The 25,599-nt window shown below is 41.2% G+C and overlaps 1 protein-coding gene across 2 annotated transcripts in view; it reads right to left on the reverse strand.

Moving 5' to 3' along the window:
* SCAMP1 (secretory carrier membrane protein 1) overlaps positions 1 to 25,313 on the reverse strand; it is a 234,782-nt gene extending 209,469 nt beyond the window's left edge. Inside the window, exon 1 of one of the 2 annotated variants that reach the window (XM_069223363.1) lies at positions 25,151 to 25,313. In XM_069223363.1, the coding sequence (XP_069079464.1) occupies positions 25,151 to 25,198 (48 nt within the window). In that variant the 5' untranslated portion in view covers positions 25,199 to 25,313. The remainder of the gene's footprint in view (positions 1 to 25,150) is intronic. The other variant, XM_069223372.1, reaches the window with a different exon arrangement.
* Positions 25,314 to 25,599: the final 286 nt, after the last annotated feature.

The following is a 25,599-nucleotide window of genomic DNA, read 5'->3' on the forward strand; positions in this document are numbered from 1 at the left end:
TGTTGCGCTTTGGGTTGTAAGGGACCTTACTTGTTCAAGATGCTTTGTGGTGGACAAAAGCCCCGCAATGTGTGTCTCTGTCACAGGTACTTTTTCCAAAATTTTACCAAAGTTAGCCCGCAGGAGATCTATTGTTACAGCATCTATAGGTGTAATGCAGCTTCGGCGCTCTTGAATTGCTGCCATCATGGAGCACATTGCATGTTCGCCACTCTGTAATTGGTCCCCACTGGCACCACCTTTGTCCGTTACTTCCAATAGCCCCTCTTGGGACTACAATCTTACTGTGTACTTGTCCAGGCTATTTAATTGCACTTATTTTAATGCACGGTCCAGGACCATGGCACAATTTAGCTGATGCATTCTCCACCCTGGGGCCCATCGACAATGGGGATTCTGTCCCTAGATCACCCCACTATGAGAGCTGTAATCACACACATGACTCTCCATTTTAGCCGGTGCCCAAATGAAACCAAATTTGGGGGTGGGGAGAAGAAGGGTAAATGGGGGAGTAATCCCGTGCACAGTCCTTCACTGAAGCAGAACCGCCTCCTAGCACGGTTCCGTTGTTCCCTCCCAGGCAGGCCACTTCACAGAATATGCTGCCATAATAGGAGTGTGGGGGGAGGGGGCTGGTGAAGGAGCACACCACCCGCTCAGTAGGACCCCAATCTGTACGAAGACTTCCACCACCAGAGACCCACACTCGCTCAGCTCTCCCCAGTGCATCCCGCTGTCCTCAGCCCCACGATATCTGGGGTCAGCGTAGGCCACGACTATGAACAGACACCACCCGCCCACAGACATCAACCGGGAGGGGAACCACAGTCACTCCGCACTCCCTGCCAGTGCCACTCCTCACCTGGCTGCCTCGTCTGTCTCCTTGCGGCGCTGTCTCACTTCCATGTCCTCCGGCCATCCTTGGGCGTTGTCTCCTCAAGGCCCAGCAGGCCACTGCAGCGCAGCGCAGCGCAGCGCAGCACTCCACTCCACTCCACTCCACTCCACTCCACTCCACTCCACTCTCCCACCAGGTCTCCCCACCCACCGTGCCCAGTACAAATCGAGGCGGAAGGTGGTAGGCGACCGGGCCCATCCCAACCCGTCCCTGCCTCTGTGCTCAGTCCGTCATTTCGAAGAGCCATGCGTTTAAGGTGAGGATTTTCCTCAGTGCAAGCTGGCACTCCTGCAACTGGTTAGTGTGGTCTGGGGGCCCAATGTGCTCAGCATCGGGTCCAATCAGAGGGCACTGGCAGGATGTTGGACGGATTTAAGGGGGAATACTTGCATGCGTTACTGGAGCTCTCGCAGCCTGCAGCCATTTTCTCTGGTGGCTAGCCACGCCCCCTAAGCAGATTGTTTGGGTTCCTCAGGTGAGGAAGGAGGCAATGCATCTGAGCAAGACTCCTTTGGTTCCGATGTGATGATGCCTCTCAGTATCTGTGGTTGGTGTCACCCTGGCACAGATAAGTGCAGGTGGGTTTGCCTAAGGCGTGCCCACTGAGCAGCCGCACAGAGGCCTCCATTAAGTATGTCATAGGAGAAGAGGGGGGGATGGCAGGGTCAGGTGGTGGTCAGGGCAGGCGGGAAGCAGGAGGGATAAGTGCAGGAAAAGAACAGTGGGAGGGCTGCTTGGTGACTAATGAAAAAATGAGGCACAGTCAGTGCCCACCCAACCACTGGCTACCTCAAAACTTCCCATTTAATTTGTGGCTGCCCACTGCCCCAAATCAATCATGACGATAGCTAAATTGGTTAAAAAATTAAAATAAAAGTTGGTAAGCGAATTGGGATATTATTAAACAAATATAGAAATTGTGGTGATGTTACTATCTTGATGAGCGAAATCAACCATGGAAGTGACAATGGGAGCAAGAATATTTGCTTGATAGGAGTTTTAAAACTCTCCAACGCTGTCCTAAAGTTGTGCCTAAGTAATTTAGTCGTATCCCTCATCACACGAAACCCTAGTATTTTACCCCATACACACTCCATCTAATTGTACTCTTAATGAAAAGCAAGAGTACTATCAATTCTTTGAACTATCTCAGACTTTCCCATTAATTTGCAACCCTGAATATCTAGCAATTTAATAAAAAATAAACTTTTATAATGTGGGTCCATACTAGATTTAAAATTATGTATAAGTGTCAACGGCACGGAGGGGTATCGAGAGAGGTTTGTCCCCCACGAAAAGCCAATGCATAAATTACAGCAGACAGCCCAAACATGTGCCCCTACAAACCGATATCATATCAGAGTACAATTTATTTATTTCTAAACTTTCACCCAGGCCAGGGGTCCTCAATAAAGGTTTAATCTCAATCAAATACATTTGCCTAGACCACGTGCCCAAGAACCCTCTGCATAAAATGGCGATTCTAATGTGTCAAATGCTTATTCGGGTCAAGTAGGACAACTGCTGCAAGCAGACATGGATCGATCCGATGTAACACAGCCATCAATGTGCACAAATGCAAGGCAGTTGAACACTGGAATATGAACCATTTAGGACAATACCAACATCTGCATCAGGGCTGTAGCCCCTGTTCCAACATTTTATTATTAACATTAGTAAGAGTGGCCTATAGAAGCAGTGGCAAGTGTTTCAGTAGCATGGTAATTATAGCTACCAGCATCAACTGAGATAATTTGCATGTGGTGACAGCTGCATTATAAGTGTCCTGTAATCTGGGATCAGACTAACAGAAATATATTTACAAAATTCTACCAGAACATGAACCACCCCCAAAGTCTTACAATTAGCAAGGCTAGCAACAGTATGTTTCACATCTTTGACCTTTAAGGGAGAATGGACAATTTCTTTTAACTCTCCCTATATCCAGGCAAATACAACACTTTGCAACTACTCTGCTATAGCCACTTTAGAGTGATTCAAATGGCAAGCATTCAGGCATGCATAATACTGCAGTGGCGGCAGCCAAGGTTGTGGTGGGGGGAGAAACAATGGGGGAAAAATGTTTATAAAGAAAAGAAACCATTTAGCTTGCGTCGCTCGTCTCCCGTCGCCATCTACTGCCGCCTTGATCCTCTTCTGGTGTTCCAGAAATCTTGGCGCTGCTTACATGCTAAATATAGCATGTAAGCAGCGTCAGGATTGGTCTGAGTGTCACTCACTGCTGCTCAGAAGCACGCCTGGGGTCTGTAAGATTTCTCTAGCCCGGCTGTGTAGCACACGTAACACGTTCTGTGATGAGAATTCATCTGCACATGCCGCCACCTTGGGAATGAGTGATTTGCCTCCATCCACAGGCTGGATTCCTAAAGTTTGGGACCTAGTTCATGAAAGATACCCGTGAAGAAGGAGTTTGGCCCATTCTACAGAGCACTGGTTCCAGTCCTGGGAACTGGAATTCTACCACTGCTGTCTGGTTCTAAAGAAAACTACGTTGTCCCCATTGATAATGTCAAATTGAATCATGTGGTTGGTCCTGCACAATACACCACGAGGACTCCTGGATAGTTCCCATAATCCTCTCACAACCATTCATGATGCAACTCTACAAGCACTCAACAATGCTAAAATTATTTCCCCAAGCTTGGGGAGGGCGGAGAATTAACTTTTGCAGATTACTTTCACCACTTCATCTACCAGTTCCCTTTCACTTGCACTGGCTCCAGTTTTTGCACAGGCTGCTTCTTGTTACATTGCAGACATAGATGACTTTACTTCAAAATCATCTACAGTACCAGTATCAAAAAGACGTTAGCTCTACATGTGGCTTAAACATAATGGTTGGGTTCATCCATGGTGTTATCTATGGATACATTTGACTGCTTCCCTTTCTCTTTTGGATTGGTTTTGTCACAGTTTTCTTTCTGCTAATACATGATCATTATCTTCCTGAATGCTCTGCTACTGAACTGGTAGATGAGGTTTTAAAACCTTACCTATCCTCAAATAAGGTCCGAAGAGACATGCCCCTTGTGAATATTTCAGCTGCTCCACTTCCTGGTGGGATTGTTTGGGATAAAGTACTATTTGGTAGCTTTGGCCTTCACGGGTGTGGAATTTCCATCGACTAATGCCCTACGCCCTGGACATATTGTTTGGGGGCAAGGACAACAAATTTTCATTTTTATTTTGTCCTTGGGACAAGTAGGCCCAACCCCCTGCAGCACAAACCCTTTGACTGTCAGTTTACCATACCACATTACGGATCATGGAAAGGCATTGTCTACAGTAAAGGTAATATTTATATCCATATCAGTTTCAACTTGTATTTATGGTTCATTAATGCAAAGCCTTGATTATTAGGGTGCACGCACTCTAAGGAAATGTGGTATGCTGGGACAGCACTAGTGATAGTAGTTCCAGAATAAAAAAATGTGTACATGTTCGCAAAGTTGAACTATATAAGGCTGTGTATAATGCTACCAGAATGCTCGCTGACTAGGTGAAAATATTTGCAGAAGCATAAAAGCAATATTGAGGATTCTTTGATTTCAAAATCAAAAAAGTTATTTGGGAAAATGCAACGAAGGATAACATGTTTTGCTAAAAGCTAAAAGCTTTTTGAAATTTTAGGTATTATTTCATTGAAGCATCATTTAGTAAAATGTGCTGATGCTTGCTAGTATTTCTAAAAAATATATCCATAATGGAAAAATCTGTGTACCCGGTTTCAACAAGAATATGAGAAACATGAAAATAAACAAGCATGGTCATAGTTAGTAGGTTCGATATTGGTCGTCAGCATTTTCGTTATGTCAATTCATGTCTTGTTTTGACATGGTTTTGGTAAACGTTTATTGTTATGGGAAAACCCGGGCACCCCACGATTATAAAAAACATTGGCAAAAGCAAAAATATTTTTTGGTCTCAAAAAGCACTCATTGCCATAGTAGTTTCTGGTATTGAACAAAACAACTTTGTGTGCCAATATGCTACTTGTGAAAGAGCACAATGCCGTCACCCATAGTGAAGTCAGCCTATAGACGGAGAGAGAGAGACAGAACTGTTATAAAAACAAGAGGTCTTGGTTAATGCCAGACCTAATTAGGGGCCTAATACTTAAAGTAATTCACAAAAGTGCAACTATGGTATATGTCCTTGCATTAGTGCAGATCTAGGACTTATGAATTACCAAGAATTTACAGAAATAGGCCAGGAAATGGTACTTCTAGGAAATATTTGTGAACTACACTTTAGGTCAAGCAAATGTGTGTCTAGATTTGCTCATGCAAAGATCTGTTGAGCATTTACAAATTTGCTTTCCCTCCAATTACACCCGCCCACCCCCAACTGTCAGGAATATATTTCCAAGCTTTCTTAATATGGAAATCAAATAGAAAAGAGCTGGTAAAAACCCTAAAACATGCAAGTTCATAAGTTTGCAGACTCAAAAGGATATTCCAAACGTGGAACTACTTCTTACTGTTACCAACAGCCTCAGATTGTACATCTGTGGAAAGGTAGCAAAGTAAGGGATTTGCTAGTATTCAACCCCTACTATAGTATAAACCTTGGCATAACCAGAGAGGCTATTATCTGAGGCCTATGAGATTGCTGCCATAATCTGTAAGAGACACTTGGATTTTGTTACAGGACAAGGAGATTTATGAAGCAACCTGTCCCATGGACAAGTAGATATTTTATCAAATTCCACACCCCTGTGCCCTACAGAATTGCTTTAAAGTCCACATGTTTTAGAACCTCAATGAATGATAATATTACACCGAGGGTTGTTTCTGATAACTGGGATAATTTTTTTTTTTTAAAGTTGATTCTATGCTTTCTGTGCTTGAATATTATACTGCATTTCAAAGTGAAGATGTATACATAAGCACTGCAAATTATGGGGAAAAGTTCTGTTATCACCATTACACACATCATTTTATAAACCAAGCTACTAACCCAAATAATAGTTTATAATTATATACAGTGGGACCACTGCCCAACTCCACTAATAGGGAGTTTTAAAATTTATGTAGAAAGGTATTCTTATTTTACTGGGCATGATGTTAAAAATGCTGGGTGGTGTTAATTTAAATTACCACTTTCAGAAGCTAGGAAAATATTGCTAACAGAGAGCAAATAATTTATTCTGATTTCTTTGTTTCCCAATTGGCTATAGAAGGCGATGACTATTGGATGAAGTCGATTGACTTGAAGAGAGAAAGAGAGAGAAAGAGAGAGAAAGAGAGAGAAAGAGAGAGAAAGAGAGAGAAAGAGAGAGAAAGAGAGAGAGAAAGAGAGAGAGAAAGAGAGAGAGAAAGAGAGAGAAAGAGAGAGAAAGAGAGAGAAAGAGAGAGAAAGAGAGAGAAAGAGAGAGAAAGAGAGAGAAAGAGAGAAAGAGAGAGAAAGAGAGAGAAAGAGAGAGAAAGAGAGAGAAAGAGAGAGAAAGACTTTATTTAGAGCATGCCTTACTCAGTTAGAAATTACATTTCTCAATGACACCATACAACAAACAACCTTGGTAGGCGCAAATAAATGAAATGAATAAGTTCAGTATTCTCTCACCAACTAAATTTGGTAATTGACAAAATATTTTAAATGTCACTGAAGAACAGTTCAATGGTTGGGTTCAGAACAGTATCTTTAGTTCGCCACTTCCAGGTCCCAACAGGTTATTACTGTGGCCAGTGAAGACAAATGGTTGTCATGCGTGTTTAATTCCACACTGGGTTTTAGAGCTAGCAAAACCAGACCCTTGTCATGTCATGATACAACAGTCTGGTATTGTGACAACATACAACGTGGGTAAACTTTGTCAACAGTGGTTAAAATCTTGCCCGTTAATAAATGTAAAAGAACACCTTAGTTTCCTTTCAGAAGACACCGACTTACAAGATTTCTTGTTAGGTCCTAGAAAAATCACCCTCACAACATTTCTTGTATGCAATATCTAACCAAATACAAAAGCATTTGAAAATGGAGGCTGCTGGACGTTTAAGGCAAATAGATGAGGAGAATTTAGATGAAGCTCTAGTCGCTGTTGATAATGGTATGAACACATTGTTCAACCACATTTACACATTAAACAATGTCTTCTGCAAATGACATTCTTCAAAATGACATGTGACTTTTACACCATGAACAGAGTCAACTTATGTCCATTATGCAACTGAGTTGGACGCTACAAGTTCTCCAAATTGACGCATGCGTTGGAAGCAGATTAATTCTAAGGAGTTATTTGCTGCATTTAATTTGACACTGAAATAACAGATGATTAAGAAAGAAGCTAGTTACATCATGCTTAACACTGAAAAGTTTAAAAAGTTGCCTTTTACTGTGGCGGAAACACCATTGTCAGTGTAGTTAAAACATGGAGTGATTAATCTACCCATTTCAACATTAAAGTTCACTTTGTGTTTAAAACATTTTCTTCTAGCCAGATTTGAACAGTTGGGAGACAGTAACATTCGTGAGATGTGGGAGCTACAAATACTTTAATGGTGAGAAAGCGGTCTTTCTTAGTGGTAGAAAACGTGAGACTTCTGTAAACCATTCTATGATTTGTACACAGATGTCCATGCACGGAACATGCAATGCTTCAGTCGCAAATTTGGCTAGCTACCTGAAGGGTATTCTCGTCCCTTTGATTCCCACAGGGTTTCAGTTGCTTTTCCTTGGGAGTTACTTAATGTCAAGCAATCAAGGCTGCTGTGGGATGACACCAGGTATTCCTTATGTAATTTTGGTATCTAGAATTGCGACTTGTGAGAACATACTCCCCCCTCCCCCACGAATGAGGAAAAAAGTAGCAGATCTGTGGCCTTTACACTGCTACTTATAATGTAAATGTTGACAATCTGAGCAGACTAAAAGCTCTGGTTTCAAAAACATGTGGCTCTCACAACAGCCCGTGAAACCTACGACCTCCAAGTGGCAAGGTCATCCACAGAGATACAGTCCCTCTTAAATACCAACTTCCCAAAACATTTCAGTAAATTAATAAGTTGCATATTACATGCGTCCAACACCACTGGGATTGTACTTTTTTTTTTTTTTTTTAAGGCTGCAAGTTCTGGTTTTCTCAGACCATGTTTGGAGTAATACCTTCAGTCAACCACTCACTTTTTTCAAGTGTTTTTGGAGAATTCCCAATATCATTAGAATAAATTGGCGGTATCCTGCTGTTTCCATTTTAAATTTGCAATGGCTGCCCCAAGCCTATTGGCTTTGACATGACATTAGATTTGATATTTAGGTTAGCTGCCTATTGGCTTTAACGTGGGGTTAGACATTGCAGATGAACTGTGTTTTTCCAAGCTGTGTTTTTCCACAAGATGGACCAAGCTGTTTTCTTCACACCAGACCTTAGCTGATAAGAGCACGTAGATTGTGTTTACCTTGCAATCCAGTCTGAGAGCGGGGACTCGGGAGAATTGGCCACTCTCCAAGGTTCTTGGGCTCTCACACTGAGTTTGCTTTTAAGGATGACTCTGGGCTACAGAGAGTTAGATTCAATCTGCTTGACTTCAGACAGGAACTAGACGTCAGTTGCCTGTTTCCCGTTTGGGTAGAGAATCTCTTTCTCGCAGTTGACCGGAGTCATCAACTTGCCAACCCCAGAAAGATGAAACTGAGCTATAGGCCCTACGGTGATGAATTTTGACTTTTATGCTTTGCTTTGAAGTTATGCTATAATAAATGTCTTCACCTATATTTGCTGTGTACATTGCAACTGAGAAGTACTTTGATATATTTTGCTTTCATTGCTGCGACTACTTTTGAACGTGTGCTTCCAATCTACTAATTTCGTCTCTCAGGAACTTGTGGGTGGGGAATTAATAACAATAAATGTCTTCTTTAAACTCGCAAGTGCATTCCAGAGAGGTTCTGTAAGCTCGGTTATGAGATAAGAGGGAAAGCAGAACATTATGGCTTAGTCATCAGTTTTCAGAGTCGGAAATTGGTGATTTCTTAGTGCCCAATTTAAAAGTGTAATTGTTTTTTGTTGTTTAGAGAATTACAGAAGCATGGCAGACCATGTTTGAAAATGCATGTGAAGTTAAACTGCCTGTTGGTGCTGCGAGAAACAAGTTTTCTTGCTGTGATGAAGCATATTTAGAAAATGTGCCTTTTGAAAGAAATGATGCTCCTTTTGTTCTTGACAGAAGGGTTTGGATACTTTTATCTGCTTACAGAAAAATGCAGGAGAGATGTAGGCAGTTGGAACATGAAAATAAGAATTTACGTGAGCAAATTTTCCAGAACACATTAATGCAAGATAATGCTGAAATCTATAAAACTGCTGTTTTAGAAGAATCTGGCTTTTCCCATTCCAGTAATGAGGGGGTTAAGATAGCTGTGAGCCAGTCTGAGCCTCCGTGTGTGCCGGGCATGGAACAAAATACCCCTCAGTTTTTGGCAGTTGAAGTGCATTCCTTAACTGATAACATTCTGAGCTCTGTTCTCAGTATTATTTACAGACCGCTTCTGCAAAGAAAAATTAATTCGGACATGGCAGAGGTACCGTCGCAAAATGTGCAGTTACTGGCACAAGTAAAACAAAAGATTCTTACTGTTTGCACTAAGCAAGAGACACCGAATTTCATTAGCTTGTTTGATTTTTGGAAACAGTATAGCCCTCATCTGAATGAAATCTTAACACTTTGGTATAAAGTCACTAGGAAAAAATATAAGCAGCTGCGCGCTTGTGATTTGGCAAATGAAATAATTCAGACTTTAGGTTTCTGCGCAGTGCAAGAGGGAAACACTGATTTACATGTAAATCAGGAACAGGTGAGGACAAGAGTGCCCCTGGAACTTTGGAGTATGAAACCTGAAATATCAAGTATGCAGTGGGTGAGGAGTTCACCTAACTCTCACAGTTTAGGACAGGCACAGGAGGCTAATATCATACACTGGATCTGGTACATGCAAGACAGGGCTAGAGTCACTGGAGCCCTACATGAACAGGTGTCACAAGCCCCTTTTCAGGATGTGGAGAGGGTGCAGGGAGTACCACAGGTAAAAGAGTCACCAATGAAATTGAGTGCACCATTTGAATTCGTGTCCCCTGAGGATAAAAAGCTTGTTTGTTTGACTAATGATTCATTGACTGAAAAGTGGTTTTCTAGCACAGGAGAAGGAACAGCGTTGTGCAATGTGTGTCAGACTTTAAAGCAAGAGCTGCTTGAGATGTGTCATTTTTACACTGATTCTTGGTTCACTGCCAATGGTTTAGCCGTTTGGTTTTCCACATGGCTTGTACATAACTGGTTCAATTCCCTTGTGTCCACCCAGAATTCTGACTTAGTGGGGATGGCTAAGTGGGTGCACCAGAAATGTGGACAGCTGGGAGAAAAAGCCACTTACAGGTGGGCAGAGATTAGAGAGATGCACATTCCCCTAGATTTGATAAAAACTGTGCAGCACGCACAAGAGCAATCTGTCCCACAAACAGTCACAGAGCAGTTGGGGAGAGGAAAGTTACCAGGACAGATATGGCAAATTGATCAGGTTTTAGGGCGAGTGATTGCTGCAGATTACCAAGGAGAAATCAAAATTATGCTGATAACTAGAAAATAATCTGATTCATTTATACAAATTAGAGACAGAATGGCCCAACTTGTCAAAAGTGCAGTGAATGGAGGTTTGGTAAAGAAGGAGTCTGCCCCAGCCCTTCTGACAGTGCAAGGAAAGGGAAGCTGTGGTGCAGCAGATAAAAACCTCAGTGCTGAGGTTTGGGTTGAAGCCCCAAGTGACCCTCCAGAACCTGAAGAAATCATAACAAAGGGCCCCAAAAACGTCCTGCTGATTATAAAACAAGGAAAGGAAGAGGAAGGGCACATTTCAGATGACAAATGTTATTTGCAAGAAAAGTCATACTTTTTTCTTCTGCAGATCCTACCACGTTTCACCACTGACCATGAGTGTGCTGTGTGGTCTCCCTTCGGGTGTGTGCGTGTGGGGTCGGGGAAGGGACCGAACCCCCAACCTGAACCGGACTGAGTAAAGTACAAACACCATGGATCCATTTTGCGCAAATGGCGCTTTCAGTTCAAGTTCAACTTGTTTGATTGCCTTCTTCCACTGGAACTAAGCAACCTTAACAGTTAACGGTCTGTGTTTTTTTCGTGTGGAACTCTGACTTTCACTTACCTTCCAGCAAACTTTTCAGGTGGACCGTGCACCTTTACATGAGTAGAACTCATGCTACATCTGTGTAGATGTAGCAGATGTGAAAGGTTATGAGATCAATATGTTAATCCACTTCCATTGCTTTATAGTGATTGCTTTTATCATTCAAATATGATTTGCTTATAATGTTTTTTGTTGATATTAGTTGGTTTTTGTTTTTGTTTGAAATAAGAGGTATGTGAAACAAAAATTCATTGGCCATAGGGTGCTATTAATTGTGTTTGACCAATGACTTTGTGTTTCACCACTGCGCATATTAGTTGCTCAATGTTCACCAGTAGCACATTATATGTTTTGTTCAGTTTAGCTGCCTATTGGCTTTAACATGGAGTTAGCCATTACATTCTGTATTCAGTTCAGCTGCCTATTGGCTTTGACATGACATTAGCCATTACATTTTGTATTCAGTTCAGCTGCCTATTGGCTTTGACACTGCATTAGACATTACATTCTGTATTCAGCTTAGCTGCCTATTGGCTTTGACATGACATTACATTTGATATTTAGGTTAGCTGCCTATTGGCTTTAACGTGGGGTTAGACATTGCAGTTGAGACATTGCAGATGAACTGTGTTTTTCCAAGCTGTGTTTTTCCACAAGATGGACCAAGCTGTTTTCTTCACACCAGACCTTAGCTGATAAGAGCACGTAGATTGTGTTTACCTTGCAATCCAGTCTGAGAGCGGGGGCTCGGGAGAATTGGCCACTCTCCAAGGTTCTTGGGCTCTCACACGGAGTTTGCTTTTAAGGATGACTCTGGGCTACAGAGAGTTAGATTCAATCTGCTTGACTTCAGACAGGAACTAGACGTCAGTTGCCTGTTTCCCGTTTGGGTAGAGAATCTCTTTCTCGCAGTTGACCGGAGTCATCAACCTACCAACCCCAGAAAGATGAAACTGAGCTATAGGCCCTACGGTGATGAATTTTGACTTTTATGCTTTGCTTTAAAGTTATGCTATAATAAATGTCTTCACCTATATTTGCTGTGTACATTGCAACTGAGAAGTACTTTGATATATTTTGCTTTCATTGCTGCGACTACTTTTGAACGTGTGCTTCCAATCTACTAATTTCGTCTCCCAGGAACTTGTGGGTGGGGAATTAATAACAATAAATGTTTTCTTTAAACTCACAAGTGCATTCCAGAGAGGTTCTGTAAGCTCGGTTATGAGATAAGAGGGAAAGCAGAACATTATGATATAGATAAATATATTTGCTGTGTATATTGCAGTGGAGAATCATTTGTACATTCTTTCATTTCACTGCTGTGAAAATTTTTGAATGTGTGCTTTCATCATGCTAATCTCCTTTTAGGAACCTAGCGTAGTGAAATAATAAATGTATTCTTTGGACTAAGTGCATTCCAGAGATTTTTGTCAGTGCAGATGTGTGTCAACTCAGTCATTAGTGAATCCAAACAACCAGTGGCTGAGGCAATGGAACATACGTGCTCCTTCCATCTTCTGACTGACGAGCTGGTGGTTTTATCGCCTGCTGATATCGGATCTGTCCTGGATGCAGTCTCCCTTCATGTGCTCTGAGGTGTTCTATGGGATCATGGTTATTGTTCATTTGACATTTTGATATTTTTCAAAAGGATTTTTTAAATTGTCCTGTTTTGAATTTGGCGCATAATTCGACTTGATTTGCTTGTCAACGTGGACATTTTTATCTCTTACGTATATTTTAGTCTGCTTTTAGGTAGTATTAATGTAGTTCATTTTAGGTCCTGGACCCTGCACTTTTGTACTAACAATGGTGAGGGTGTTGTGGGTTGCTTTTAGCACCTAGATTGGGCACCCATATTTTTACTCTTACGTCCATAGTCTGTGCCTTTAAGAAGCATACACATTTTATTCACTTTTATTAATAATTTTTTATATTTTAGGACAACTCGCTTTAGCTTCTTGCTTTATATTTTATCATTTGCCTTTCTTAGAAACCATACTTGTTTGTGTTCCACATTTATCTGTCCCTTGCAATCATTTCGCTCTGTGCCCTGCTCAAGGCTGTGATAGGTCACCTAGTACTGCCAATCCAAGAGTTACAGAGTCAACCTTCTAACCATAGACATACTATCATGACAGGCCTGTTCTCAGCACACAACATGTTTTGTTATATAAAAAGCACATAGACTGAAGGATAGAGGGGACATTCCAGCCAGCCATCTTATGCTGGGAGCCACTTCGATGACAGCTTCGCTGATCTTGGCGTTGTCTTTCCAGCCAACTGGCAGGACTGCCAGGAGAACAGCAGAGAGACCCTTGCCTTCTTTCAGGTATAGGATCCGGGCTCCTTCCATAGACGGAAACAGGCAGAAGAGCTAACACTGCTATGCTCTCATGTTAGACATTAGGGTGTAGGTAGGAATTTTTAGGCTTCTGATTATGTCAGGATGTTGGGGCAGTTTCACTGGAATAGTCACAATCATAACTGTATTATGTTTCATTCACCTAATAATCACAGCTCATGCCTTTTATCATAGAATGCAGTTACTTCAATAAATGCACTGAAACTTCTCCTGCATCACTAGGTCTGCCTTTGCATGTGTGAGACTTTGTGCAACTGAGAGAAAGGTGTATGATTGGTTCCAAGACTACTTCCCTGTGGAGGCAGAGTGTCATGCTTCTAGGCTGCCACAATTCAACTTTACTTTCTAGGTTTGGGTGAGGTGCTGCTAGCTAGCCGAGGTCAGGCAGACAGTTTCCAGTCAGTGTGGGACTGACTTAGTCACACACATAAGGTAGTGTTGCCACCCAAAACCAAGCAGTTTCACCCCCATGGTAAGAGACCTATGACATCACTCCACCGGTTACTGTAGCAGCTCACAATTTTGCTGTAGCCCTAAACTCTTTCAGTGTCTGCAATACAAGAAGAGAAACCTTGTCTTTAATTAATTCGTGGTCAGTTTCAAATTCTTTGATTAATCACATGTGTAGTAATTTTTGGATGTCTGCCTTTTAGAGACACCTCTACCTCAGATATATGCCTTAAATGCTGCCCACAGCATCCCTGCTTCAGAGACCAGCCCTCATTCAGTGTGAAGTACTCCGAAATGCTAGCCCAGATTTCAGACCTGAGGACAGAGTCCTCTAATTCAGTACTGTTAGTTTTAATACATAAACCTCTGAAGAGAAGGAGGGTTATCTAATAGAAGCAGTTTGTGAGTAGTCCAACAGGGTTCTTGGCATCGAAGACTGTACAGCCAGCCATAAACCAATGCAAGAGCTTAGATGCTGCACTGATTAATAGTACGTAGATTCCCACACACAGTGTGTAAAGCCCTTCATGTGTCTACAAGCCTACTTAGTTACATATCATGAGCCAATGCACCACTCCTTTGGGGTGGGATGCAGACCTCACATATGCTATGCCCCAGTGAGGACAACATCGAATTGAAATCTCCCTACAGATCGGCATCAGCAAATCTGGGATATTTAAACATGATATCAATGAATTCTGGTTCATTAACACTGGGGATATATTCCTTCATCAATACAAGCAGCACTGTATCAAATCTCAGAACTACTATTGCAACCTCCCCTTGTGTACCCCCCCCCCATTCACCCCTCTGAAAAACGTAGAATAAGAAGAAAAATACCTGTGATGACTCAACTCAAATAATTATTAGAAAAGTGGTAATATGCAGTCTCTTGATGCAGAACTATGTCAATTTTATGGCTATCAAGACAAGCAAGAACTAGTTGAGCCCTAAGGGGATTGTTAATCCCATGTGTATTTCAGCTAATCATTCTCAGTGCAGGGCCATAAGTCACTCAGCATCTTGGGCCTATGAAATCCAAACAGATTAAGAACAGTTATAGGAGTATGCCCTATTACCTACATCAAAAAGTCTTTGTCACTTAAACATACAGCAAACTATTTTGTGAAATCCCACAACATCCCATGTCCCACCCTCCACTTACGCCAACACCAATTGTTTGCAAACACCACCCAATAATTAAAGAAAGCAAATTAAACAGTCACTGCAGCGTGCATACCACTCATCGATGTGCCAAGGAACACGTGTCTGGCCTACTGATACAAATATTGATCATTACTGTGATGAAGGAAGGTTCACCAAACCTATAATCCAGTGTAGAACTACAATATCATATATACCAACAAATACTGCCTAAATATGTGCAAGCAAACATCTCAATAAGAACATGCATATGAGTAAATCCAAAAAGAACAAGCATTTCCAAAGCAACAGGTCTCGCATTTGCTTGAGTTAGAGCTATTGGCATTGTAAATTCATAACTGGACTTTTCTTGCCACATAAACTGGTCAACCCTGCCTCATAATTTCGTCTTTTCCTGCCATACAATTACAGTGGCCTTGAATATAACTAAAGCACTTCCATTTACTTAGTCCCACTATGTGCAGCAAAAGAAAATTAACAGTGTTGCCATTTAGTGTCCTAATTTAAATCTGCCATGCTAATTCCAATAGGATACTACTTTAACCACCCCACCATCAGAGTTGCTGGCTAGCAAACACGATTCCCTCAAACAAGACAAGACAGCTACAGAGGAGAAAAACTAGAAGGGTCATCCAAACATATCAAGAGTGTACAAACAGTCATAATTTAACAAGGATGTTAAATTGCCCTGAATTATGGACATAATTGTAATAAGGAGAGATTATTAAAACATACACCATCATATAAACCTTTATCAGATATAAAACCTTTTGGCATTAGACTGTAATGCTCAAAGCAGTCCCTAGAGGGCACCATAACAAAAATATAATTTGTAAGAAACATGGTCATGTACCTATATTGTTAGCCCCTAGAGAGCATAACCCCATGAAAAGAGAGGAGAAAGTAATGACAAGAAACCATATACTTATCCCCTAGAGAGTATTATTAGGGCTAGTAGGCCTACTGCAAAGTTATTACGAACAAGGCCTTTAAAACAAAACTTCTCCCAGCTGTAAAACAAACGTTCTAGCCATGAGAAAGCTTAAAAGGCACCTAATGATAGGAGGGGGTTATTATTATGGGATCCCCACTAACCTAGAGTGGGGACTCGGAGATGATGTAGACAGAGCGTTTTGAAGGTGATCCCAATGTCCTACGACCACCACAGGCAGAGTTATGAGCAAAAATGTTTTGCAAAAGTAATGACCTGCAAAGCATTATGGGGCGAGTTTTCATGCCAGGAATATTAAGGTATGCTGCCTGCAATGCTCAAAACAGCCCCTAGAGGATACCACTATAAAAACAGCATTTGGAAGAAACATGGTCATGTAACCATACAATCAGCGCTTAGAGACCATAACGGCATGAAAAAAGAATGAGAGAAAGTAATGCACTGTAACCATATATTTACCCCCTAGAGGGTGTAGTGCATTACACATTTTCAAGGTTAGCAGGTCTATTGCAATGATATTACAAGTAAGTCCAATAAAACATAACTTCTCTCAGCTATAAAACAAGAGTTCCAACCATGTGAGTTTAAATAGATAATGAATGGCGGTAGGGGTTATTATTTTGGAGTCCCCACTAACATAGTGTGGGGACCCGGAGATGATGTAGACAGAAAGAGCACAATGGGTTCAATGTTTTGAAGGAACACCACAGGCTGAGTTATGAGCAAAAATGTTTTGTAAAAGTAATGCCCTTTAAAGGTTTAGGGGGCTGGTTTCCGTGCCACAAACGTTTTAGAATGTTGGTATGACTGTAATGCATAGAACAGCCCCTAGAGGACACCACAATGAAAATAGCAGTTGTAAGAAACTGTGTCATGTATATATAGTTAGCCCATAGAGCGCATAACCACACAAAAAGAAGATGGCAACAAATAATGCAGTACAACCATATATTTAGCCCCTGGAGGACTTAGTGCATTACACATTTTCAGGGGTAGCAGGCCTATAGCAATGATATTACAAACGAGGCCCTTAAAACACAAGCTATTACCAACTGTAAAACAAAAGTTCTAGCCATGAGAAAGCTGAAAAGAAAAGAAAAAAAAAAAAAGGAGGACAGAATGGTGGTTATTGTTTTGGGCTCCCAACTAACCTAGTGTGGGGACCCAGAGATGTCAGACAGACAGAACAAGCACATCACGGATAATGTTTTGGTGGTGGTCCCATTGTCCCATGACCAACACAGGTCGAGTTATGAGCAAAAATGTTTTGTAAAAATGAATGCCCTGCAAAGCATTACGGGTGAGTTTCCTGAGTGCAGTGAACATTGTAGCATCAGCTCTGCCACTGTGCTGGGAGAGCTGCTTTCGCTTTAAGGACTTCTGTTTTATGTAAAGCATTTACCAATTTCAAGTGGTTCAAGGGGAGAGCCATAACAAATGACTCCAATTAGGTAACTGAACAATGTGACCAGAGCTCCAATACCGCTGATCGAGTTTACGCTGTTGTGCCTGTTCACGCTGTCAGCGCCATGGCCACCACGCAGCACAAAGGGGGGAGAAAAAATAAATAATTCGACCACGGCGATCATGAAGTAATCCATGTAACAGAAGCAACCTGCATGGCGTGACAAAAACAGCCTCTAGGCGGGACAAACGTAAAGCATTTACCAATTACGTCAAGTGATTGTTGAAAGGCAAGTCCAGGAACCAATGAAAGTCATTCCTGGACCAGTCTCTCTCACAGTTATGTACTGGTACTTGACCCACATAATCTTGAATGGAAGAATGGCGATAAGGTCAATATTTATCATGGGACAAGGCAGGTCTGCCCCGTCAACAAAGCGTGGGGATAACCCAGAAAATAAATGTGTTCCAGATTATTAAAGGGCAGATGCACATTAACTGAAACCAAATGATGTGGTGGCATCATCAGATTATGTGAGCAAACTGATCAACCTGGAGTACAGAAGATGGATAGATAGTAGTCTAATTAAACTATGTCCGAAGATCTAGGGTTTCAAGGATTTGTGTATAATTTTGGCCAGCACAAATTCTTCAAGAAGGTGAACTTTTTACATTTTTATCATTCACCTTAGGATTTGTATCTCCATCTCCAAACTGCTGATTATCCCAAAATGTCATGAACTGATACTTATCTAGGGAAATCACTTGAATCCTTTTGAGGTAGTTTCCAAAACCCAGATATGGCAAGAAAAGGGCATTTGTGAGGATTGGTAAACTAGCGTGCAATGATTCTATAAAATCATTTGCTAGTATCCAAACTGAATATTGACTAACCCACAAAGAAATATTTTTCAAATATCTAAAACATTGTAGATGGCTTTTATCTATTATGAAATCTTTCATAACATAGATTTAATCCAGATTGAGAAATCTCTAAGAAGACAACCATCACCAAGTACAAGAATTTGTTGTCAATGTATAGAGGAGAGAACTCCTTTGCTGAAATCAAAGGGAAATAATGAGCAAGCACTGGGATTGCAGTTTGCCTAAAAATGCACCCTTTTTTGGGTTGGGGGGAGGGACCAATTACATCGCTCTTTATGTTTTACATTTTTCAAATTATATAAGTCACTGGCATTAGTTTATTAAAGGTTCCCCAGAGAAGATCGACATTGCCATTGTTGCACAAATGAGATAGGAACATGGTAACATTTATTCTTAGAATGCTCCCAGTCACATTAGTTAAGGAGGACAGTTCAAGGCAGTCTTAATGAGTACACAGGACAAGAACAGGAAATTGGACCTAAAACAGCACTGATTGGGTTACCAACAGCTCGTAAGACTAACTGATCAAAGATCAACCATGTGATATTTCCAGAAGTGTTGACGGTCGAAGATTAATTGAGAAAGAAAAAAGAAAAATAAGAAATTAATGGAACCCGAACCCACCTCAGATGAATCATAAACGGACATGAGCTGCTTTTCAGTATGGGACAGTGCTATTGCTTTCGGAATGGGATCACATACAAAATGAGTAAACTATGGAGCTCTAATCTATCTACAATAGTTGACAAGCTGATCAGGGATGGATTCCGGATAAAAGGCTATTGATCTGAGGAAAAAAACATTTCCAGTGCAATAGGTCTTGCATTTGTGAGAGTTAGAGCTATTGGTGTTGTAAATGGCAATGTCTTTTACCTACGTGTTTTGGTTTGGAGTACAGTGGATGTATGCCAGGCGCCACAGCAACCTTCCCAGGCTTGTTGCTGCAGGAGAGAGGACACAAGGTTGCCATCTTGGGAGTAGTTTTGCCTCATTCCTACAGACTGACCATGATACCCTAGAGATGCAACCTTTTCTAGTGTGTTTACCTAAACTTTTATAGCACCAAACAAGCCACAAACAGGCACCTTTGTGGCATTTAATCCAGAGAATTAGGGGATCAAAAGAGTTAGGAGCAAAGAGAAGGGGGGCAGCCATATATTTCTGCATTTTAAACTTTTAAAGGAATTACTCCTCTACATTGGCAATACCAGCCTAACTTTTTAAAACTGACTGTATAGAAAGAGAATAACAGAAGAGGCAGCTTAATTGCAAATTAATTATAGCGATTTTGTTAGAATGGCATCTGCTTTGCAGCACTATGAAATGGTAGAACCTGCATTACCAAGCGATATACTTAAAAAAAAAAAAAAAACACGCACCAGACAAAGAACAGTAGGCGAGTGAAGCTGAAGTAAGGACCAGAGCTGCCGACTTTGGAGCTGGGGAACACAGGTCAAGTCTTGGTGCTGGCTCAACACCTGTGATTCTGGGCAAATCACTTAATCTCCCCTTGCTACCAAAAATGAATGTTTTATTTAGTAATGTAACAGGTGCTCAAGTAAGGTGCTGTAATACCTTGTATCAAGTTTGCGCTACATAAAACTGCAAAAAAAAAAAAAAAAACCCAGAAGACAACGCAAAAAAACTGCAAGATGCCCAAAACCAAGGAAGGCGAAGAACATACCACCATGAGCAAAGCGGCAAGGCAAAAGAAAAAATAGTGCACCAACCCTAAGGTATCTGCCCGATGGTGCAATAATACATGAAACAGGGTCAGTCTCCAAGGCGGTAACAAAACAGCCTCAAGGCGGGACAAATGTAAAGCCTTTACCAAAGACATCAAGAGATTTTTGAAAGGCAGACCCAGGAACTAATTAAAGTGATGGGTGTGGTTAAAGCCCTAAGAATAGATTACAACATGTTGAGAAGAGAAGCGCTTGTGCGCTGCTATGCTCGACCTGAAAAATAGGTCATCTCTCTTTGTCCAGATCCAAATTCAACCTACCTGGACACAATTTTACGGGATCGCCATGCCTTGTTTATAAAACTGTACTAGTCACATAGTGGATGTTTCCTTATTTATTTTAACCTGGAAGAAATGTTGATATGTGTGAGTGTAGGGTGAAAGTGCCTCAATACATGGTGATTTGTGTGTGTTCAGTGCAGAACAAAACACTTTATTAAACAGCCAATAACTAGAAGGAACAAGAGTGTTGAGGCCACTGAGAGCTTTTTTTTCCATATAATGGTAACTAGACACGAAGGTACTGGAGCGGTTTACAAGAGCAGCAGGTACATTGCACTTTGTTTCCGAATCAATTTTCAACTTTGCACTCTTATCTTCGGTAGTCAGACGAAATGGTATATAAATCGAAGAGTGTTTCTGTACGGATTGAGTCGTTGGGTGTCATAGTGGTGTTCTGTTCACATGTGAAAAACACATTTTGGAATGTGCAGAAATAACATGTCTTCGAGTAACAAGAGAGTGGGGAAACAAGGTCAGGGAACGCAGGCCTGCATGATGTTAACAGCATGTCTGTTTTCACAACTTGTTGGTGCACAGCTTAGGATCAGCCATGGGATTTAAAAAATAAAAAAAAATTATAATGGTACACAATCTTGGTTCAAGACCCACCTTTATAACGAATTGGCTTTGTTCTATTCATAGTGACACTATTAAGGAAGGAGTTTTTTTTTTGTTTTTTAAATCAATAATGACAAGTTTTTGTATGACCAATATCTATTTCTAGGATTCACGTTTTATTGTAATTTACCATACATTACCTATTAAAAGGGAAAGCGTATATAGTGCTGATTTGCTTTCTCAAGCGTCTTGGGAATAAGATGATTGCTTTGCACTCCAAGGGAAATGGAGCTGACCCTTGAAGCCAAGCTGCGGAAAAAATCAATTTAAGGAGCAGAGCTGGGATTGAAATGAAGAACCCATTCACAACACTAATCACTTCCACTTACACGTTCTTCTAGTTTACTAAATAGCGCTGATAAAGCTAGTTCTGTCCTAAAAGAAAAACATAAGGCAAGAAGCCTTTACCCAACTGTGCGTACTGCAGTTGTAAAACCCTAGTTTCCCACACACTTTGGTTCATCAGACTAGATAAGAGCAACAAGGAGGCCTGGCGCGGCCGAGTCCAGCAGCTCAGACCGTTTCTGCTACAAAATAACAGACAATGAGGCCTTACAGTAACAAGCTACAGTGGAATCAAACAAAATAGCCAAAAGAGTGCCAGCCATCTTGTATGCTGATCTGCTCAAATATTGATATTGAGCACAATGTGTGATTACACAATCACCCGGAAGTGCCTGAAGCAGGTTCTGCACATTTTATTTTTAGACTTAAAATATATCTGCTTATTTTTCTGAACTCAAACAAAAGAAACAAGATAAGCACATTTTTCAGTAGGCAAACATTTAAAACAAGCAACGCTCAAGAAAACAAAATAGAAACTAGAGTGGGTGTTGGCTTCTGCCCCCGGGGGGTGGGGTGGGATGGTGAGTGAGCTTTGGCCCGGGTGAACTGGTGAGTGCCATTGCGATCGGAGCTTGGCTACCCAGTACGCTGAACTGGGATCACGAGATCTCCATGCACTGTGCCCATGGCACTTGGGAAGCACTATCACTTTAAAACAAGGGTGAAGCTCTTGTAGGGACAGCAGGCTGAGACGGTTAAAAGAAGTTCCACCAAAACAGATGAATACAGTACTTGGAAGATGGGCAACTGATAAGAGAAATACACAGAGGAACAGGAAATGGTATGCTACAACCAACAGAAAAGGAGGAAACGTGGCAAACACACAAACCAATGAAAAGCGAAATCAGGATATAAGCCTTTTTTAAATTTGTATTAAATACAATAGATTTCACAAGCACAGCGCAAGTGGTGTGCAGGCAACACTAAACATTCATGGAAAAAAAAAAAAAAACTCAAATTGCCAGATACCAAAAGTGCAAAAAAGAACCCTGCTTCCAAAGCGGAGAGCAAACATAGAAACAGACAAAAGTATATGCTAAATATTTTAGAACTCTGGTTTACTATTTTTTTGGGGCAAAAACAAAAAAAAAAATAAAAAAAAAATGCAATCTTAACATTTAAACAAAAAGCGAACAGCTAAACAATATACACCATAAGCCATTTTTCAATGGTCTCCAGAAAGCGTTCCCTTATACCACAGGCTGCAAAGATTACTACCCAGATGTAACCTAGTTGGCTAGGCAGGGCTCGAAACATCTACTCGACCACGCTATGGCGATTCGTTTTTTATGAGGTCGAGCTATTTTTAGAACCTAATTGAGTATACAAAGAACAGGTGTTCTGTTCAGACAAACAGAAGTTGCAATTGAGATGCCTTTAAATCTTATTCTTGTCACATTTCTTCTGTGTTCAGAGACAGAGGTCAAAAGTCAGTTTGTCTTCTTGCAATGCAAATACTTTTCCTTGTGACTGCAGATTTCCAGGATTTTGTAAAGTGAACTGTCTGACATGTGTGAAATGAAAGGCTGTGGTATAAGGTCTTTCCTAACAGACAACATGTATATAACTAAATCAACTTAACAAACATTTCAAAATATATTTCAGCATCTCTAAAAAATAATTTTTTTGTACTTGTGTGAGGAAAAAAATATTTTAATAGGATGAAGAAAACGTCAGAACACTTTACTTAGTGACGTGCAAATGATAAAAAAAAATTCTGAAACCTAATTTCACAGATTATTGTTAATACACTATGTAGTTTTATCAGTAAAGCTGCAAGTCAGTGGGGAGGTTTTTGGACATTTCTTGGAAATTTACTGTCTGTAAACGAGTGTGTTACCACATCATGCTGTAGTAATATACTTATTAAAAGTGAGTGTTTAAACATTAACTGAGAAACACTCCTGCCGTGATGGCAAACATATAAGTAAACGAAAGAGCAAGTCATGCATGGATCACGTGTACCCTATATGTGGGCTAGATTTATTATACATGGATCAAACGTTTAGTGTATTTAATCAAACAAAAGAGGACTTTTTTTTAATTTATTTTTTATAGCAGAAATGCTGAACTTGCATATCTGAAGGGGCACTCATATGTGAGAATGAAGAAAAAGGTGACTGTAAAATACAATATCAACATAGGATCACAATTTGAGACCCGGTTCCGGGTCAAGTACATTACAGTTAGGTTGAGTAAATTGTTCTAGCTACTTGATCTGCAGGTATAGTAACATTTTTATGATTTTTCGAGGCATGCTAGATTTCACCAACGAGCTTACAGAACACCAAAACAAGCATCTCCCACCAGTCCGAGCAGGGTACAATTGCATTATTCTGTTGACAGCAGCACTAACCCCTACAGATGGGCTCCCAATGATGTCAGGCCATGCACTTCCCATCTAGTCCAATTAATAACCTGCTACCCAGAACTTTAAGTGAGGCAGATACCAGGTCTCAGACATTCACTAAAAATTACTTGGAAATGGGTCCCCAACACACCCTCAATTTATAGGCAAAAACCACTGATCTATTTCTCAGCAATGACTACAAAAATCTGTAAGCTAAGCCATATCAGCGATCGGGTTCCTGTTTGCAATTCATATGCTTCACTACATCATGCATTGCTTAGGAATATTTGCTCTTTTTAGGGGCTGTGTTTGTTTAGTATTTGTTCGTGAAACACAGAACTCTTGTGCAGTGCATACTGTTAACTGAGTCGCCTCTAGGTGATTTCAGGTTGTGGGCGCGTTTTCATGACAAGGTATGAGTCCTCTCACAGAACAAGTGCTTCAACCCCCCCTTGTCTTTCCTGTAACTTTTATAAACAATTTGTATGTATTATTAAATAGCCTAAATGCTTAAGACTGGCCTTATAAAATTATCAGAACTATTTTATATTGGACCTTGTATATTTTTCTTATTGTATTAATCCCATTTTCTGTTTACCCCTGTCCTCCCTTACCCTAACTGTATTTTTAATCTTTAGTGTGAATACATTGTTGTGCTTTGTTTGTACCTACTAAACTTCTTTGAAACTAAAGAAGAAAAAAAAAAAAAAGGGCAAGGGATCTTGACATTTCTGGACCTGAGCCTGAAGTATGTGCCAAGTTATCGCAGTGCCTCTCAGTGAGTCATAAAGGCGTTCATACTACATGCTCATTCAAGCGCTCAGAGCAACTTGCACATAACTGCCAAACATTTTAATTATTTTAAGTGGAAATGTGAAGGTGTACAAAGCGCTGACAGCGCCAAAGGAAGGAAAGTTTTTCGTGTGAGAGATAACATTGTGTAGGGGGAGGTAACGAGAAGTAAATGCAGAAAAACAGAGTGAAAAGTATAAACATGTGAGATTCAGAAAGTCGTCAGGAGAAAAAGTAATGTGATGGGAGAGCTGGAATGAATGACACATTCCGCAGACCACTACTCCTGCCATAGAACTTGGTGATGTTCAAATCCATTCTAATTCACTTGTTTTAAGCCACATCCTCTAGTAATGGTTTCCTAGTTGCAAATCTCAGAAAACGCTCCCTTTGGAGCCCCCCTAACTTTTCCAGCAACGTTATCCCTTCCAGTGACATATCTGCTAGTACTTCACCTACGCCAGTAATAGTCCCTGCTGCCATTTCTCCCAGATCGGGCTGTCAGTTGATACCCGCAAGCGATCATCTATCCATACGACTGCTTCCAGTATCCAGGTAACGGCTGGATCTATTCTTGTGACAAGGATCCCCTGTCAAGCTGCAAGCGGGGGAGGCCGGGCCGCCGGGTCCTCCCAGAACATCTGAGGCGGTCGGCATTAGGTAGCTCCATCAGCTGGTTCCATCCTACTTCCCGCCCTCCATCATCAAACCCAACACCCCGGGAACCCTCCGATGCTCACCTGGAAGGGGTTGGGGTCGGCGAAGGGGTTATGGTCGAAGTCCGACATTTTGCAGCGTACGTTCTCCGATGACACAGGGCGCTGGGGCCGGCGTCACTGCAGCTCCCACCCGGTAGCCTCAACCCGTCATCAAGTACCTTACAGGCTCCTCCGGAACTGACGTCATGCGGCGTCCCTGCTCATAAAGGGGGCGGGCCCCCTGAACAATGTCGTCATCGCTAAGTAGAATCAGATGGTGCTCACGTGAGCACTAGATCAGCTGGGATACTCTAGGTTTCCCGCAAGGCGCCATGTAAGGGTCAGGCACATATGTATATTAAATGCAGTTAACCTTTACCGCAGTAAGTGTGTGATTCTCATGTGATGTGAGACGTGCTTTACACATGATTAGTGTATTTTTGAGGCTATAACCAGTCCACGTGCTTAGCCTGCTTTTTCAAACAGAGCAC

Source organism: Pleurodeles waltl, chromosome 1_1 (genome assembly GCF_031143425.1).
Source record: "Pleurodeles waltl isolate 20211129_DDA chromosome 1_1, aPleWal1.hap1.20221129, whole genome shotgun sequence".
Lineage (NCBI taxonomy): Eukaryota > Metazoa > Chordata > Amphibia > Caudata > Salamandridae > Pleurodeles > Pleurodeles waltl.